This window comes from Gobius niger, assembly GCF_951799975.1.
Source record: "Gobius niger genome assembly, chromosome: 7".
NCBI classification, from domain to species: Eukaryota; Metazoa; Chordata; class Actinopteri; order Gobiiformes; family Gobiidae; genus Gobius; species Gobius niger.
In genome coordinates this window covers 15831177-15849855 of record NC_136858.1, presented here as the reverse complement: position 1 = coordinate 15849855, position 18679 = coordinate 15831177, and the positions used below count along the sequence as shown (strand labels likewise).

Genomic DNA, 18679 nt, shown 5'->3' with positions numbered 1-18679 from the left:
GGAGAACGAATGGTGATGTTACTACAAGTCGTGAACAATGGCTTCCCTAGAGGAGAGTAAAAAGAGGCTTTTCAGTTGTAAAGGATTTGAAACTACGACCATTTAGTACGCACAATCAAGTAGCATTGTTATCTGCCACTTGTGGGTCTCGGAAGATAAATGAGGTCATGTCGCCCATCAATATGAGCCACAATTATATTACATTACATTGGAAAACTAGAAGCTCTCATAAAGTATAGACCTCCACAAAGGCACTGACCCATCTTGCTATGGTAGCGGTTTGCATTAAACATGAGATGGTAAATTGTAAAAAAGTAATCACACAGACACCAATGAAATACTATGGCCCTCTCTCGCAAACAGAAAGTATTTGAAGCCCAATGGTCAACAACAACAAAACATATTTCAAATAATTACAGAAATATAATTACAATCCTATCCCTAACATGAGCTTTTGAATACACAGCTCTTCTTTCACTCTTTACCCTGAGCTGCAGCCTCGGGAAACACACTTCAATACATTATCAATTATTTACTAAGATAAATACCAAAGTCCAAAGGGAGAAAAACAACCAGGGCGGCTCTTGGGAGAAAGACAAACCCTGGCCAGAACCCCGGGTTAAGTCCACGCGGCAGAAACACATCCGCTCTTATCAAAGAGGAAAACTAATTAATTAGCTTTAAGGCGAGTCACTTTTGGGAACGACTTTGCAACCCCAATTCCAGCAGGTGTAATAATTGACGGTTCTGTTTTCGCTAAATTAATTTGAAATGGCCACTATTAGTCTGCGCCCAAGTCACGCTGCCATAGAACACAAGACGAATTTATTATAAAACATTGCTATTATGATGGTGGTATCGTTTTTAATTCCTTCCAAACAGTCTTGGTTCATAATGGGATAAGATTGAGCGCTTTTGTCTCTCTGTCAAACTGTCTAAGGTGAAAGCAATTATTCAAACAGCGTCGATATTAATCAGCAGTTCAACATCTCACACAGATCACTTTGTTTTGAAAAGTCCCTGAATGTAATGACTTATAAATTATTTAAAAGCGTATTCGCGTCTTATTATTTTGTGACTCCTGCAGAGAAATGTTTGATTACAGTTTCGTGAGTGGAGGAAACAGAAGAAAAGCACTTGTTACAGCACGATAGAATTATACCAGCATGTGGGACACCATGATTAGCTAAAAGGTTTCAACTGTATATGAACAACTTTGCTGATTTAGTCTCCACTCCCGCTTTAGTACTCAATAAAATATGCAGAAAGCGCCGACTGTGCTAGTCAAAAATACATGTGTTCGCTTACATTCTCATACATAAAAGGAAAGTAAAAATAAAGTTTATTTCTATGGTGATGCTTCACTTTCCTGCTTCACTTTCCTGTCAGTAACGTGCACACAGTTTATATAATATGCTTGAGATTAATTGAGGTATTGTTGGGTTGCAGGTTCTAGTATATGATGATGTCACCGGACCCAACGGGGGGCAGGAGCCAGTTTTTCCTATTAACAGCATTACACTTTCACAAGTCGTAGCTAAAAAGAAAATATATGAATAAAAAAAAATATCATTAATATCAGTCACTGGGTCCATGATCTCTCTGTACAAGACAAAAAATTTCCTCAAAAACAAAATAATTTTTCCTCTATATAATACTATAGGCCTCTAGAATGCTGTGAGGTCACCCAGCAATTGAGATCAATTGAGAAAGTCAGCAGAATTTGAGATTCAAACAAAGTTAGGAGCATGTTTTGTATTGATGGCAACAGTATAGTCCAAAATGTTACGCAGTACACCTTTAATGCTTATTTAAGTTACTAATTTGTGAGGAAAATAAAGCATTTTTACTATATACTTATACTTACAAGTTCAAGTCTTATCAACCGAGGGCAATGGTGGTCTTGATGCCATATCAGTTAAGAACCACTATATGGTTATGGTTGATATTTTTGAGCTAGTCCTTGTATGTACAGTCACATATGAAAAAAGAGACTCCTGTGTCAGCATAACTCAGGACCACATTTTTAATTTCTCAGAACCGTCATGGCTCCCTCTTGTGACAACAACTTGTACAACTAAAAACCCTGCACTGACATTGTTTGGACATTAGATGGCAGCAAATCATGCCAAACGAATTGGTCTATGTATTACTGTTCTTATTTATTATAGACTATTTCTTGAAGCTATTTCTTGCACTGTATAAACTTCTTTGTTCTCACTCTTTCTCGCTACTGCCCTAAAGCTTAAATGCATAATATGTTTTCAATGAGTATGCAATAAAATATAAGTTACATTCATCTTATATCATTTTGTAGCCTGAAGGGGAAAGCTGTCTGAAAGTGCTTATTGTTTCCCTTGTTGTGGATCTCTCGGTGAGTTCTTGGGTGGCACGGCTGCAGACTTCAGCATGTCAGTCCTGGGCTGCACTGGGAGACAGGAGGAGGATCCGTCTTTGAAGTGGGATTAACTTGTGTATGTGCTGGGGTTTAGTGGGAGGCAGCCAGGCCACGACGAGAATGAAAAATGTTGTCCGTCTGTCTTCTTGAAGACTGGGAGAGTGTTTGACATGTAACAAAAGCCATGCCGTCTTATAATGAGTCTTTACTTTTTAACGCAACATTGTGTATCAGGAAAGCAAATGTTCACAATCAGCAAATCCCAAAAGCTGCAATTATTTTCAGTCCACTCTCAAATCTTAAAGGGATATTTCAGGATTTGTGACATAGGGCCCAATTTCCTAGTTATCCAGAGTGTTGTTAATTTCTGGAAATATATATATTTATAATTCATGCAGTCCTTATATGTGAAGAGTTTAGTGGTGCTAGGCTAGTGCTAGGCTAGCGCATGTCTATGGTAACCAGTAGCCTGCATTAAAAACAGTCTGACTCAAGCACAGTGCACCTGAGGCAAATCACTTATTACGCCAGACTACCGATATGTGATCTGTGTTGACTGAATAATGTTTAAAATACAACCATTTTGCATTTAAACTTATATTTGAGCAGTATTAGCTTCCTGGTTGTAAGCTACGCAGCGGCAGAGTGATCTGCAAGGTTACCGGATCTACAGAAGTTTGTTTACCTGCAGCCGGCATTACTACACGTGGAATTTACAAAGGAGCTTTCTACAAATCAGATATGGCAACGTTTGGAGGACTACCCATGATTTTGAAGAGGTTTTTGATGCAGGCTACTAGTGACCATAGACATATCATAGACATAGACATTCAAATATAAATACAGCATAAATTAAAATATATATATATATATATATATATATATATATATACATATATATATATATATATATATATATATATATATATACAGAAATCAACAATTTTGACATAAGGACTCTGGATGACTAGGAAAGGCCAAGTCAGCCAGAGTCCTTATGTCAAAATCCAGAAATATCCCTTTAAATGCAGCGACATGACAAAAAAAAGTTGTGATCACATTTGTTTGTTGCTTTCAAATGAGACATTACACTGTTGCTCTCCAGTTGAGAGGCTTTTTGATTTGGGTAAAGCTCACCCCTGCTCTTTTCATCTAACAATATACCCAATAGTATCATTATCATTCGCAACTATGGCAACCCTTGTTGTTGCTCTACTTCTGCTGTACGACAGCTGCCGCAAACATGACACATAAGATTATAAGGTGAGCTTGTTACTCACTTTTCCCAGACATTCAATAACACATGGGGACTTAGTAATCTTCCTCAGCAAAAATAACATGTTTTCCTCAGAGACGCGCCCTAGTGAAAAATAAAAGAAAAAAACTGCAAGTAATGAAACTTTTGCAACTGTTTAGCATCAAGTCAGTAACTTTTTGGACAAACCTAATTCTATGTAAGTAAAATAGCTACATACGACCAAATGCCGTTTAAACAATAGGCGTGTAGTCATTCAGGAAGGCCATTCTCAGGTCCTCCCACCCAGACTTTGAAGTGACTATGACAAACGAGTGTCCTGACCCTCCCCCTGCCCCGCCACTTGAACTCTTGCGTCCTCTTATGACAACACTGAGCCGTGCACATTAGTCCCGGCATCAGGTGTCACCTCCCAGGAATCGTTATTAATAAAAGTCACTGCCTCTCAGGGAAAAAACGATCCATCATTTTGGGGAGAGCGTAGAGATGAAGACGGGGCTAGTTTGACAGGCGTGTGTCTGCCCGGCTGAGCCACAACAAGTCAGAGTCTGGAGCCGAAACCCACTGATTTACAATGTGTTTGCGGACACGGCAGAGTCGGCTTTGTAAATGTTGACCACAAGTGAGAGTTTCAGATGTTTTGCAAATGATGGCGCCACAATGTTCTGCAATGAGTGGCAGAATCAGTTTGAGGGGCAATGTCGAGTTATGAATAGTTATGTCCTTATATTGAACATTTGTAGCTTCTTAGATTTCAACCGTTATGCTGTTAAATTGCCCCTAGAGGCCATAAGCGTCACTGCAGGTGTCGTTGCATGTTGTGGTTCTTTACTCATTAATTGTCCGTCAGAGTAAATACTACACTGACAGAAAAGACAAAGGGAGAGAGGGATATTGTCCATCCAATTACACAATGGAGATCATTTTTTTTCACTCAAACTTGGCTGTAAATACTGTTTAAGTGGTGCTAGCCCGCAGTTAGCTTTGCCCATTAGCCTGCTAGCTTCTTCTTCGTGATTCCATTAGTGTGTATTGGTGACTCCTACCCAGTGGCAGCAAAGTTGCAATTGTGGTTTTCTGGCCAGAGAAACCAGGGGAGATGAAAGACCCCCCAATCATCCCATTAACACTTGTATTACCCCCAGAGAGACCACGAGTGCTGCTTTAAATCAGTTCATTTCAGTACAATACAATGCATTAGTCACATAATTGTTCCGTTCATTTTCCATTTGAATGTGAGAATGACAATGTAGTGTCACAAGAACAATCATATCTTCACAGACATCATTAAAAAGTAGCAGACACCACCATTTAATATAATAGCTGTCCAATATGACTCATGTTTATCAAAGCTATTAATTACCATACAAGATCGGCACCAAGCTACTCTATTATAGTTTGTCGCTTGTGTTATCCACGCTCCTGCAATTGGTATTCAGATATTCTTATTCTAACACAGTATCCCCACTCAAAATTTGGGAGATTTGTTCCACTCACACATCTCCCTGCGGCTTTTGATTTCACTTTGAGAAATGTAAAATTATTTCCAATAGCGGCTAAATAGACATCCTCATCTTCACTAAACTGCAATATGAATGGAGACTCCGAAACTACTCTGACAAAATCCAGTCATGAATCGAGCAGACGATCCTTAGTGTACAGGATTTTATATGTTTGATCGTCTGTAGTAATCGTCTGTAACTTTTATTCATTTCAGAAAGCATAACAAACCATAATATTTATTAGAGAAATGTGCACACGATCATCGCTTTCTGAAAACCAAAAACAGCTGCTGATAGGAGACGCTTGCCATGCTGAAGCCAGTTCAACTTTTGTTCTGGCATAGAAATTCTCTTCACAAGGACAGAAAGAGGTATTGTTTGAAAAATGTTGGCAGTTTGAATGTTCCAGTTTGTCATTATTGGGTAAAAGCCTTTAATTCAACTCCACAGTTTACTTTTGTGGCTCATTTTTAGAGGGACACTCGCCTTTATACAGGCTACACTTGAGATGTACTGTTCTTTAGAGACACAAGCAATAAACTTTACTTACTCTACGGGAGGGTTCAAGTCCTCAGCCTTTGTCTCGAAGAACATCAGCACCTCCTCGCTTTGGGAAATGTGTGTGGGGAGTTTGAGCAGGGCCTGTGGGAACAAAAAAAAGAAAGAAAAAGAGGGTTACGATAGGAAGGAGGGTTAGGATGCGCGTCATGAGGAAAGGTCAAAGTCTGAATGTCAGTGAGTTACCGGTTTGGATAACACTTAGTCATTGTGCGAACTCGGTCAGATGAGAAGAGCAAAGCGGGCGGAGATGTGAGGGGCGTGGAGGGGAAGGAAGACTGTACAGAGCCCACAGTGAGCCCCAGAGGAAAACACGACCAGGGGTGGTATAGTTGGCCCCGCACACAGCTGTGAAAACCTATGCCCCTATAGCTGACCAAGTTCTGAAAAAGTTGGGACAGTGAGTAGAAATGTGACGGTACGAGGCTACGAAAGAGAACGCGATGATTGGGTGTGGAGGAGGTTCATCATTTTGTTTTGTTTTTATTATTTTCCATTAAGGATACTAGCTCCTGCCACTCTTATTGGAATAAAACAGTCAATAAGTTGCTAAACGAATGGAAACTCCAAAAAGCACCGCAAAAATTGTGTTAACACCTGCTCGCACACGCCATATAGTCATCATGTTTACAACTGTTTAATAGAGTCATCTTTTGTTATTGTTAGTTCAGCTAAAAACATGCTTTACAAAACAGTGCAGTGCTGTGTAATGTAATGACGGTGTCTCTCAAGCCTAACCTGCAATTTACACTTTGCTGATTCACCCTGAGACTTTTACACTATGAGGCATTAGTGCATGGCCCGGTTTTCCATGCTTCCTTCACAGGCTATTTACATTTGTGACGGGAAGTGACCGACGCAGATAGAGCTGTTGGCTTCCTGTTGAGGCTGGAGGGGCTGATAAATGCTGAGACCTGCTTTATGTTCGTTATGGACAAAAGGATAGGCAAGTGTACTCTTTAAAACAACAACTTTCTGGGACAGGGACAGGTGTTTGTCATGTTTTTTTTTTGATAGAAATGTTGACGCTGTCACTTTTTGTGATACCTTGCAATAGTTGTCCAGATGCTTGAGTCTCCTCACTGCGACATCTCTTATGTGACTGCGCCGGAATAAAACCTTGCCTGTGAAAACAAGCAAAAAGGCATTTACAGATACAGAATAAAGACCAGGAGCAGCAAGATTAATTGCAATCAGATCCAAAGCGCAATTTCCAATTGGCACAAGTAGCAAATCGCAATATCATTTAAAAACTAAATTATTAAATTAAGTAAAATATCCCAATCCAGTGGGTCGTGACTCTCAAAAAGTCACTGTGTGGATTCTTTGTTTTATAGCACATGTGTCAAACAGAAGCTGATTTAATCCAGCCCTCGACTTGTAGAACATAAATTCCCAAGTATGTCCAAAAAAAGTCTGTGCAGAGTTATGAATTTGTAACTAGAATGCTCACTCTAGCCACTAGGGGGCAGCCAAAATAAAAAATGGAAAGAATTCCACACGTGTCCAGCAGAGAGCACTGACATAATAAGAGATTAGGATATAAAGGACACATAATAGCCATGTGGAAACTATTTTAAAAACCACAGTGCTGATAATTACTATTCATTCATTGAAAAATATTTTAACTATAGTATTTTCCTGTTTACGTGTCCCACAACCCAACGGTGGAGCTGAAGTTTGACACCCCTTACAGCTACAACATCATTTTAACAACAACATATTTATGGCACAGATAAAACTGTTGAAAAAGCTACAAATAATAAAATGTTCAAGAATGTCTCAGAGTAACTTATGTTTTCAGTAGTCAAACTACTGTGAGACGCTGCATGTTTATTATCTATGTCAATGTTAATAGATTCTTCACATATTTGACCGTGTGAACTCGAAATGCATACGAGAAGAAATTGCGATACTAAGAACTGTCTTGAATCCTGCAAAAACAATACTATTTCGATCCTCACTGACACCACACAGTGTTCTCTTGCCAAAACATGTAGAAAGTTCTTTATCACTCGGGACGTGATCCGTTCCAGAGGCAGTTGTGTCAGAGCAGGAGAACATGAACCCATAGGTGGAAACACAGATCAAAACATCAGCTGCCAGACGAGAGCGGTAAATCCCGTCTGACAAAGGATCTGTTCAGAGCTCTCTCCGCTGCAGACCACAGCGGCTTTATCAGATTAGGCCGATCCCTCTCCGCTGCTCCCCCAGTGCTGTGGAAGACCACTAATTGATTTGCCCTGGGAAGAGTATGGCACTTAATAACATAATGCAGTGTGGTGGTGGGCCTATCCTATGGAGCTGCTGATGTGACCGGGTCGGAATTTCTCTGCTGCTATTGAGGAGACCCAAAAACTTTATAATAAAGAAAACTGCAGTCTGTAAAAAGTCTGGGACACAAGTCGATAAAGTTAGGGCGAGGGATGTGTTCACCTGGTAAAAAGGGAATTATCCTTTTCTTTGGATCCTTCTGCCCACCGTCGATCGGGAATTTGTCCAGGATTCGCATCTGAAAAGAGAAGAAAAGTGAGCTTTTGGATGAGTAACAGTTTTAGAAATAACTTTAAAATAAAAGTGAATCAAGTGAAGTCAGTCTTATTTATAGAGCAGCTTTCACAAACAAGGTACAACTCAAAGTGCTTCAAAAATACAACCAAACAAAATTACAACAGAGGATATAATGTATGGATTTTAACCTCTGAACCAAGCACATTCTCCCTCACTTGGCTTTAACCAAGTCTAACAGCATAAGAAAAAGTGCATCAAAATAGTGACAACAACAAGGACGAAAACATGACAAAAACGCGGTGACAACGAGACAAAAAAAAGTTTGTAAGTTTAAGTTTTCAAATGAGGCATTACACTGCTGCTCTCCAGACGAAAAGCTGTAAGATTTGGGTAAAGCCGAACTTGAGAAAATGCGCTTGGTTAAGAATTACTCATGTATAAATGAATAACAAGAAATGAGTTGTAAAGCTTAATTTAAAAGAGTCTTGAATTTAGACTTAAAAATACCAACTGAAGATGGAAGATTTCCGGGTAGACTTCCACATGCGAGTATAAAATGGTCTTCAATAATATCGTTTATCGCAATATAGTCTTGCCTCAATATATCAAACTTAAAATGATGTCATTGTAGCAGGCCTACTTATTGGAATAGACATAATCTGATGTAAAGAAAGATACCAGCATTTGTAAAGGTGAAAGTGTTTCAAGTTTTCAAAGCTTTGTTGAATCTCCGAAGACCGTCGATGTCCTCCATCAATCACACGTTTATCAGAGAATGATGAAAGTCCGACAGGAGATAAGAAGAGACAAGGGGATGTAAAGCAGCAGCCACACACAGTCATCCCTGTTACACATGCAACACAAGCTGCAATTAGACGTCTTCAAAACAGTCTCTGTGTGGCGTGAGGAGGAGGAGAGCACTTTGATCTGGAGCGAGCCAGACGAGCATGCGTCATCTGCTCTTATCAGGGACCAAATTAAAAACGTTAAGTTCAGGAATCTGTAAATGAGTGAATTAGCGCTCTCCGTGTGAGCGCCATCAAGACACGGGTGGCAAATTAAATACTATGGATTAACAAGACATCGTGATCAGCAGGTGGGCGCTTTCCAACAGTGCGCTATTTGGATTGTAATAAAGGCTTCCACCCGTACATTTATACAGGGGAGCAATTTAACAACATTACAAAAGACAGGCATGGTGGCGCAGGGATTTGCTCATGCCTCAACACAACAAAGTCTCGGTGTCCAGTTCCTGTTTCTCTTGCACGGCAAAATTTTCTGTCAAATCAGCCCTTCATCAGACCGTCTGAAAGAGTGGTTCAGGGAGAGATCATTTTCACACATGGGTTGGCCACAGAGTCCAGATCTAAAAACCCCATTGAGAATCTTTGGGATGTGCTGGAGAAGGCTTTGCACGGTGGTCACACTCTCCCATCATAAATACGAGGTGTTGGAGAGAAATGAAAGCGACACTGGGTCTTTTGACAGTATAAGCGTATTGAAACAATGCCACAGTGAACGCGTGCTGTGATCAAAGCTAAAGAAGGCGGTCCAGCAAAAATATTAGAGCGCACAAGACTGGGGTCAGAGAGTATGTAACAAGATAAAAAGTACAAAAAGTCCTTGACATTAGTTCATGTTTAGTTTCCTTCATAGTCACACTCTGGAGATGAATTACTTCCTGCCTTAGCCACGTCTGATTTGGAACAGATTGATAGAGACAAGGCAGCTATTCTGCGACCTCTTTGACCACCGGTCTCTACACAATCCCACTTAACTAGCCACTGGTGCCTGCGATTGAACAGTTAAGTGTCTTGCTGAAAGTCCCGACTAAAGTGTGCTGTTATGACATTATGAGGCGAGATTTATGGTTTGGAAATGTTTCTTTCCATTTGTCACGATGAAACAGTTGAAGCTTCCTTATCAAATAAATCACAGCTGCATCCTGAACACACTCTGTGCAACTTCTTTTATAGCACAAGTTTGCAATAATCCACATGCATCGCGCTAGCTCCACCCTCATTTGGATCTGCCTTGTTCCAGATGTGCTCCGCCGAACAGGCCCTCAGCACTGAGCCGCACTCCGAGGGAAAGCAGGGAATATCGGTTCGGAGTGAGCCAAAAAGCACCAGGTGGACAAACATAATGGGGATCGGTTCCGAAGAGTCTGGGCCCCGGAGGAGTTGTTTTGCGAAACGTCTCGGGTAAAGAGATGGTGAGGGTTTTCCTCGTGTGGTTAGACTTTTATTTTTGTAATTCTTTGCTAAATCTCCTTATTCTCACAGGGCCTTGACATTCCCCCCTTTCTCTCTTTCACAATACAGACAGCCAAGAAAGAGCGGTTAGCTTTGAAGAACTCTGCCGTCACGATTGTATGAAGTAAAATGCTCATACAAAGCAATGTTGGTTAACCATACTTGCTTCAATAGGCAAAAATACAGACACATTTAGCTTAGTAGCATTTGGGGGTTGAAAGGATGGCGTTCTTGTAGAGCAGTGTTTATCAAAGGGTGGGTCGAGGCCTAAAATGGGTCACAGGGAGGTCAAACCTACAAGGTGATGCCTGGGAACCAATATCAGTGATTAAGTACAACACAAAATGAAAGGCGTTTGGAGCTGTTAAAGGTGATGTATTATGATGAAGTGCTCAGGAAGTTCCAGCCACAAGAGGAGAACTGAAAAACAAGACTTTGTTCTGATCTAATTTGTAAACAATTTGTAAATGTTTAAATTAAAAAAAGCTCAATGGATTAGAGCTTGCCTCCCTTCTATATGAAAGTAATGGTTCAAGTTATGTGCACTGCAGTGTTATGCAGAAGGACGTTGTTCAAATACCTTAAAAAAAAAACTTGAATCGGAATGATCAAATTGCAAAAGCTGCAGTTATTATGTAGCATGTTGCCCTTTGCGCAGAATGAAGTCACATTTACTATGAACAAAACCACAGTGAACTGTAATCAATCGTCCAAAGTTGTTCATCAATGCTGCGTCGCCTGTAGTACATCTTCATCATTGCCAGTACATTTGCTCAGTAAAACTGGGTCACACTAAATGATCAGGAGCAAAACCTGGCCCAGCATAAGCCAATGCTGCCCAGAGCAAAAGCAGACTGTTTTGGATGGGATACTATAACAACTCACTTAAACTAAGCTGTAGAATTTCCCCATGTTTCACAACCACACTCTGGCAGCTGTTTTGTTTGCGTGCTACAGTGAAATGCACACTCATCATGTTATCGCTTTGCGTTTAACTGTGTGTGTACTCCCATAATAACGGGAGGATTCGCTCAGCACCTCCACAACAGCAATCACCGACGCTTTCAGTTCAACGGTGATGTCAGCTGAAAGGGACTCGCCTGTCTGGTTATACTCAGTCCCAAGAACCAGGCTGTCTCGACCAGTTGCCGTAACATCGTCAAGCCAGACTTCTCCTATTTCTAATTTACCTTTCATTTCGGGGCTCTCGCTTTGCCCAGAACGCTATATTTACAAAGTCCTGTGGCCCTAAAAGCTACAGGAAGCTTATGTTTGGGCCAAGAGTTTAGCAGGGGAATTTGAACCTGTCAATGTAGCAACAGGTGCAATGATGTCATGCCATGTGCGCCGATGTGTACGCTCCGGAAACATCGCAATTTTCACTTCAAATGCAGGATTTTCGGAATTTCAGACACCTGATTGCAAATGTGGTTTGTGATTGCGATTAGATTTGTTTTCATCAGCATAGTCACAACACACATACATTACACACATCCAGGAGCAGTCAGATTATGCATTATTTCTACTCTACTAACCATATACAGGAGCCAAACGTGTGACATTGACAGAGAGGCCAGTGTGGTTGCCTAAGACAAAGGCTCTGTTGGAGGAGGAATCTCAGACTGGGGGAGTAGGGAGGAATCCACGGGTGGGAAAGCAAGGCCATTCCAGCGCTGGCTCATGTTTTTTCACAATGGTTTACAGCAAAAAGGGATTATCGGGCAACCGCATTAATAAAAGTCATTGCTATTTTAAGATTTTGATTATGATGATGATATGCACTAAACAAAACACCCGTCACGCTGTATCTGACTCATGAATACATAGTAACGTGTTCCAGGCATTTGCACTGCTCTAATACACTGTTATATCCACACTCATGTCTGCTGCTGACACTTAATGCATCTGTACATGTGTAAATCTAGTCACGCTGTTGTTCTGTGATAACCTCTTAACCCCCAGCTGAACCGGGAACATTTGCTCCAGTTTGGCTTTGCCCAAATCTAAAAGCTTCTTGAAAAAATAAAAAGAGGCAAAATAGCAACGAAAACGCCACCAAAAAGTGACACAAGAGCTACATAAACGTGCTGGAAAAGCGAAAATAACACAACAAAAAAGCGACGAAATCACTTTTTAAAAAGTGGTGAAAATTGTGATGAAAACACAACAAAAAAACGACAAAATAAAGAGATAAAAAAAAAAAAAAAACTCAATCAGTTTTGTAGGTTGTAGCTTTAAATGAGGCGTAGCACTGGCCTGTAGGCTGCAAACTCTCAGGTCAAGAAGCTTTTAGATTTGGGTAAAGCTGAACTAGAGAAAATGTGCTCGGTTAAGGCACGTGGTAAGAGGTTATCTGGGTTATCATATTTTATCTTTATTTCTATGCACGCCCTTATAGTTTTAAAGTTTTTTATAGATACTGTTTATCTCTCCCATGTTTTATATTTCATGTTTGTGAACGTGTTAAATGACAATGGCAATAAAACCTATTCTGATCCTGATTCTGATGCCTCACCTTTAGTTTTCATTGTGGTCACAGCCACTCTTATCTGCCTTACTTTCCATGACTAATTCATTTGGCATGGGGTTCATGATAGATTCTCTTCTTGACATAACATCATTTATTTATGAGCGTTTGGGACAGGCTAAAATACGTAGTAGGATTGCTTGTTCCATTGTGGTTAGAACTGAATACGTAGTGCTGTCATTTTTTGTTATTTATTTGGCCGTTGTGCAACTACAGTATCTTACACACATTTTATCATTTTACGTTTAGATTTGTATGACTAAACAGAACAGCAACTTCACGCTAAGCTGACACATGGATTATTCTAGCTCCACACCCATTTCGATAACACTGAGAACTCAAAAATATATCATATGAGGTGTTCTGACCACCCAAATCGCAATTCTCCCAAACCAGGATTCAGCTCCAACCCAAAAAAACGACAAGCTTTTTGGGGAGTCTTTTTGAATAAAGAAATCCTGGCCAGCGTTCTCTCCACAATCCCCCAGTGGAATGCCGTGACCCTTGAGTTGTATCCTCTGCGGTTACAGGGTGTGGATGGGGGAAACCTCACTGGTTTGACACACTTGCCATTTCTGCTCGCGTCCAAAAAAACAAAACAAAAAGTGTCAGTCGAAAAGCATTTCTGTCTCTCACGGCAGGAAAAACGAGCTCAGCGCTATTCAGTGTGCGACCAAACGGACTTGAACACCACTCAACTCCATGCACTCTTAACACGGAGCTAACCCCACTGCGCCGTCAGCAGAAAACACGCAGATCACAGAGGGGAGATGGGATTTTGATACATTTATGGTAATGACTTCCCCCCGAGGAGAAGTTATGAGTGATATCGTCCACTAGAGAGGTTTGAAGTATCAGCACAAGGCACTTTAGGACGCGTGTTTGGCCGTAAAAGAGAACCTAATGAGATGAAAGGAAATGTGGGATTTTTTTATTAGCTTTTGTACAAATGTCACGCATGATTTTTAAGTTATAAAATCAGATTTACTTTACTAAAATAGGTCGATGGGGTGAAGTGCATGGCACAAGGGGGTTGTTGTTATAGACATTGTGGGATGTATGAGATATTTTGCGAAATGTGCCGTCTGTGCACAATGAACAAAGAAGGTGTAGGTGTAATTTGGCAGATAGAGAAGAGGGCACAGTCATGGGCGCAATCCTAAAACCAGACGTCCTCATCTGACTTGCTCATCATTGAGCATTTTATCTATAATATGATGACTTGAATAGTCTTGGTGATAATTATTTACACCGCAGTCAGTGTAAAGCAACACAATTGCAAAGGGGTTTTATCAAAATGCGTAACATTAAATTTAACATAACCATAATTATCAGAAAAAAGCAAAGCTTTATTTTGTTGCCGACTCGCAAAAAATAATGTCCATGGACTAATAGTAGCTAAAAACAACAGAGGTTATGCGTGTGATGTCATAAGAAAATTGAGTGGCTGCAATGTTATTCTTTGAATTGTACCTCAATTGCAGGGTTAGTGATGACGTCATCACTCCAACTCCAATAGGAGCTTTAGTCCAATTCTCTATTTTAACCTGCTGTAGAGCCGACTACAATGCTCTTTTTAAACATCTGATCTCACAGAAATATTACATTTCCTCTACAGATACGTTTCTGACATTATCTTCTTTTTTCCCCACACACAATGAAGGCTAATTTTAAATATTGAAATGTCTTAATTTTTCCCGGAGAAATGGTGATATATTATATTAAAGCAATTGTTGGCCTTTTATCTGTTGTTATTTCAGCAGGAGTGAGATTCAGATAAAGTTGTGTTTTTTGCTGTTTATCAGTGGAACTCACAACAGTTTGGACCCAGAAAAAGCTTATTGTGTGATGTGATGTCACAAGCGTATAAAATGATATACAGGTGGGGGGCAAATAAAAAAAAGTGTTTTTCAGGAGATTTTTGGGTGTTAAATGATATTAAATATCATTTTTTTTAAATTCTTTTTCTTTTTAGATACTACTTGTGAAAGTGCAATGCAGTTAATAGGAACAACTGGCTTCTGCCCCTCCACATGGTAGAGGGACATCATCACATTTGAAGTTCCCAATTTATGTACGGATATATTAGATTTGTTCATTCATTTCAGATGCCATTTCTATTTCTATTTCAATAGAGATGGAATCTGCAAAACCTCCATAAACAATATGCAGCAATAAGCCACAGAACTGTTAGCTGCAAGATCACTTCTGCTAGTATTTTACATTGGTTTATGCGACGACACAATCCCAATCTTCCAAATCAAAACTCACCAATGTAATCCATGAAGGTTTCCTGCTAACCGTTGGCCAAATCAACCAAAAAACAACACAAATATCATCCTTTCTAGCACTGACCCAGTTACCCATGTGTGCATACTTGGATATGGTAACGCTATGAAATTAATATTAAAGCCATTCTGTCTGGTTTGTTATAACAATATTGGTATAGAACTGAAAAATATTCCAAAATCGGAATGCTTTTGAACCTCAATCATCTCCCATCTCACCTTTTCAGCCGCAGTCCCATAGGTTGTGTGTGGACAGCTGTGGCCTGTTGTTGTTCATAGTTTAACATGGCCAGACAACACGCCCCGGCAGCAGGGATCTCTAGCTAAGACTAATGTTTACCGAGACAGGAAAGAAGCTCGGTTTCCACAAGCCGAGCCGAATTTTCCTGCCTATTAGCGAGAGACTGCAGAACAAAGAGCTTCCTCTTCAGCCGACAACACGCTTAGCCAACCAAGCATTAGCGGCACTGGTTAAGAGCGTGGTAAGAAGCCAGACATGAGATTTTACGAGGTTACGGGCTGACAATCACTCGGTTAAGATGCCCATAAAAGGGTTTCGACTACTTCACTCTAATCTGTCTCTGAACCATGTAAAAGGACTGAGGATACCAAACCAAACACTCTCCTTCTGTGGGATTTACACACTTTTTGTGGTAAGTTTGCCTGTGCTCTCCTTGCCAGGGTGGGTTTCCTCTGGGCACGCCGGTTTCCCTCGTCAGCCCTCAACTCGCACAATAGGCTAATCCTCCAGGTAGTTACTCGAATCCTGACCAAGATCCTGGCACACAATCTGGAGTTTGTAGGTGATGCACTGCCCACTTCTGACAGCCTGTCCTGAGGCACTGACTGGAGGATAGCTCAAATGCAGAGAGAACATTTCTCTATAGGGATAATAGTATACAAAAGTGGTTCCCAAAGTCCAGACAACAAGTACTTGAAAAATAGCTGAGTTGAATATGTTTAAATCAAAATTACTGCTTGAACCAACGTTGAGCATTGAGCTGTTAATATTTGTAATAGTATCAAGCTGTAAGACATGATTAACTCTTTTGAATAGAGTGAATTTATATCAAGCAAGGGTCACACCTTTGTCGCAGCCAATCATCGCCCGCAGTCCTGCGTTCAGGCTCCAGCATTCATGTATCATCAGCTTCCCAGATGTGCTGCAACCCACCTCCACCCCTTCACCGTTGTTGCATGATAATTATGAATCAATGCATTTTGTATTTTGTTTTGTTTTCATGTCATTCCAACTTGGAACTGAAATTCCAGTTTTCGGACCAGGGCATAGTCTGAACTGAAAAAGCTTCTTAGATGAGAGGGGAAACATCCTCAATTCAACCAAGTCGAGATGATCATTTTTAAAAAACTTTTGCTGTAATGGATGACTGAGAACTAACACAAACCTCTCCCTGTACACAAATCCAGGCCTTTTCCTGTTCTTGGACATTACCCAACCCTGATCTGTCTTTAAGGCGAGGTCATTCTTACTCATTACTTCATAATAAAAAAAAATGATCCGCTGTGTCGATAACATTTCCCATTCCACATTAAAGCACGATCAAAAAGGCCCAACCCAAAACAAATGCGAAAATCGTGTGTTACCTGCAGGTCAAAGAACTTGCTGTACCTCCTGTAGACGACGTGAGACGTGGAGTCGGAGTACGTCACGTTGATGAGGTACACCTAAGTGCAGAGGGGGACAAACAGAGGAGGGCCATTAGCAAAAGAAGCCACTTTGTCAGGGGTATTACTGCAGCACTTTGGCATTACTTAGGCCTAATGACATTCCTGAAAGACTTAACTCCAGGAGGTCAAAGAGGGTCAAATAAACCCATTAAGTTTGTCTGTCACGGTCACACATCGGAAAGCTATCAGGGGTCGCGGAGGGGGTGAGCAGTTCTGAAGTATTTACTGTTTTCTAATGGGCAAACAGATATATATTGTAGCTATTATCATACTTAATGGGCATTCCAGTGATACCGGTGATATATAGAGGTGGAATATAGAAGTGTAAATGTTATCACTATCAATCCTTATGAGAATATATCCATGACTACTCTGCAATAAAATACAAAGGGGGTCACAGCATGAAATCAAGATAGGAATTGAAACAGAGTAATAAAAATGTTGCAGGTATGATGAGTTCCAATAAATGTGCCTACAATATAATAGTCCGGAAGTTGGCGGTTTGCTCCCAGCTATGGCCAGTGTATGCTCTCAGTGCTATCAATGTACCCTTGGGCAAAACACTTAACACTCTTTGCCTCCTGTGTCTGGGTGATGTAAAGCCATTTTTTCTCTGGATTTTTTTGGCCAGTAGGGTTAATTCGACAGGACAGCTCAGGACAAAAGGGGGTGAAAAGCAAAGGGACACATTCAGCACATTGTCGCTGATATGAGTGAGGGAGGACAAAACAGTGTTCTTCTGCCACATGCGCAGCACCCAAAGTGAGGGTCGTGAGACAATATCATTAAATTCATAACAATGAATTTGATGTATTATTTGATTGAAAGCAGAATACTTTTAGTGAAATCTAAATATCAAAACATACTGTCAAAGCAAACATTAATAAAGCATTTTTTTGGATTTACTGTAATACTCATTATAAGGGGGTCCCGGGTTAGTGGACTTTGCGGGACTGAAAAGTTTGGGAACCCTTGAGCAAGACTATCAGCTGCAAAAGCAAAACACTTTTTTGAGTGCCAATGTGGAAGAACTGCCCTGTATAAATGTGATCATTTTGTTTGAAGTTTCAGTTTATATATCAAAATGTTGCATTGTTTGTAAAGGACTGAGAATGTTCTTTTATTAGTTTTGAGTTAGAGGCATTGGGTACAATTTAGTCAACTCGGTTAGTTGCAACTACATATTGCAACACTTAAAAAAAAATATTGGCAACTATAGGGTTGAATTAGATTTAGCATAGTGATATGAAATAACCTGAAGAGAAGAACAATTTGGTCATAATAAAATTCAGAAAGAAAGCCATCAAAGCCTTCACTGAGAACTTCACAAAGTTTCAAAGTTGATGTTGATCCATGCAGAAGCTCAAATTGCCTTTTTTTTTTTATGCTTCTTGGCAAACATCAATCATTCACACAATTAACTGCACCCGAGTGAACTTGAGCAAAAATATCTCATCAATTAAAAAAAAAAAAACATTCGAGCCTTAAGCACATACGTTTGAAAACAGATGGCTGAGGCAAATGCATTTCAATCCACGCACATGAGCACATGAAGCAAACTTCAAACATATGGTGACAATCTATAAGGAAATCAGTGAGCCACTCCAGATCTCCGCTCTTCATTCAGATCACAGTTTGTAACAATAAAAACAGCGTGAGTGCAGTGAGGCAAAATGAGTCCTCCGGCAACACGCTA

General features: G+C 40.3%; 1 protein-coding gene across 1 annotated transcript in view; it reads right to left on the bottom strand.

Moving 5' to 3' along the window:
- LOC306965782 (SH3 and PX domain-containing protein 2A-like) overlaps positions 1–18679 on the bottom strand; it is an 85789-nt gene that overhangs the window by 65105 nt on the left and 2005 nt on the right. Inside the window, exons 2-5 of the mRNA XM_079560333.1 lie at positions 16900–16980; positions 8150–8225; positions 6761–6837; positions 5706–5797 (exon numbers count right to left, since the gene is read on the bottom strand). Of these exons, the coding sequence (XP_079416459.1) occupies positions 5706–5797; positions 6761–6837; positions 8150–8225; positions 16900–16980 (326 nt within the window). The remainder of the gene's footprint in view (positions 1–5705; positions 5798–6760; positions 6838–8149; positions 8226–16899; positions 16981–18679) is intronic.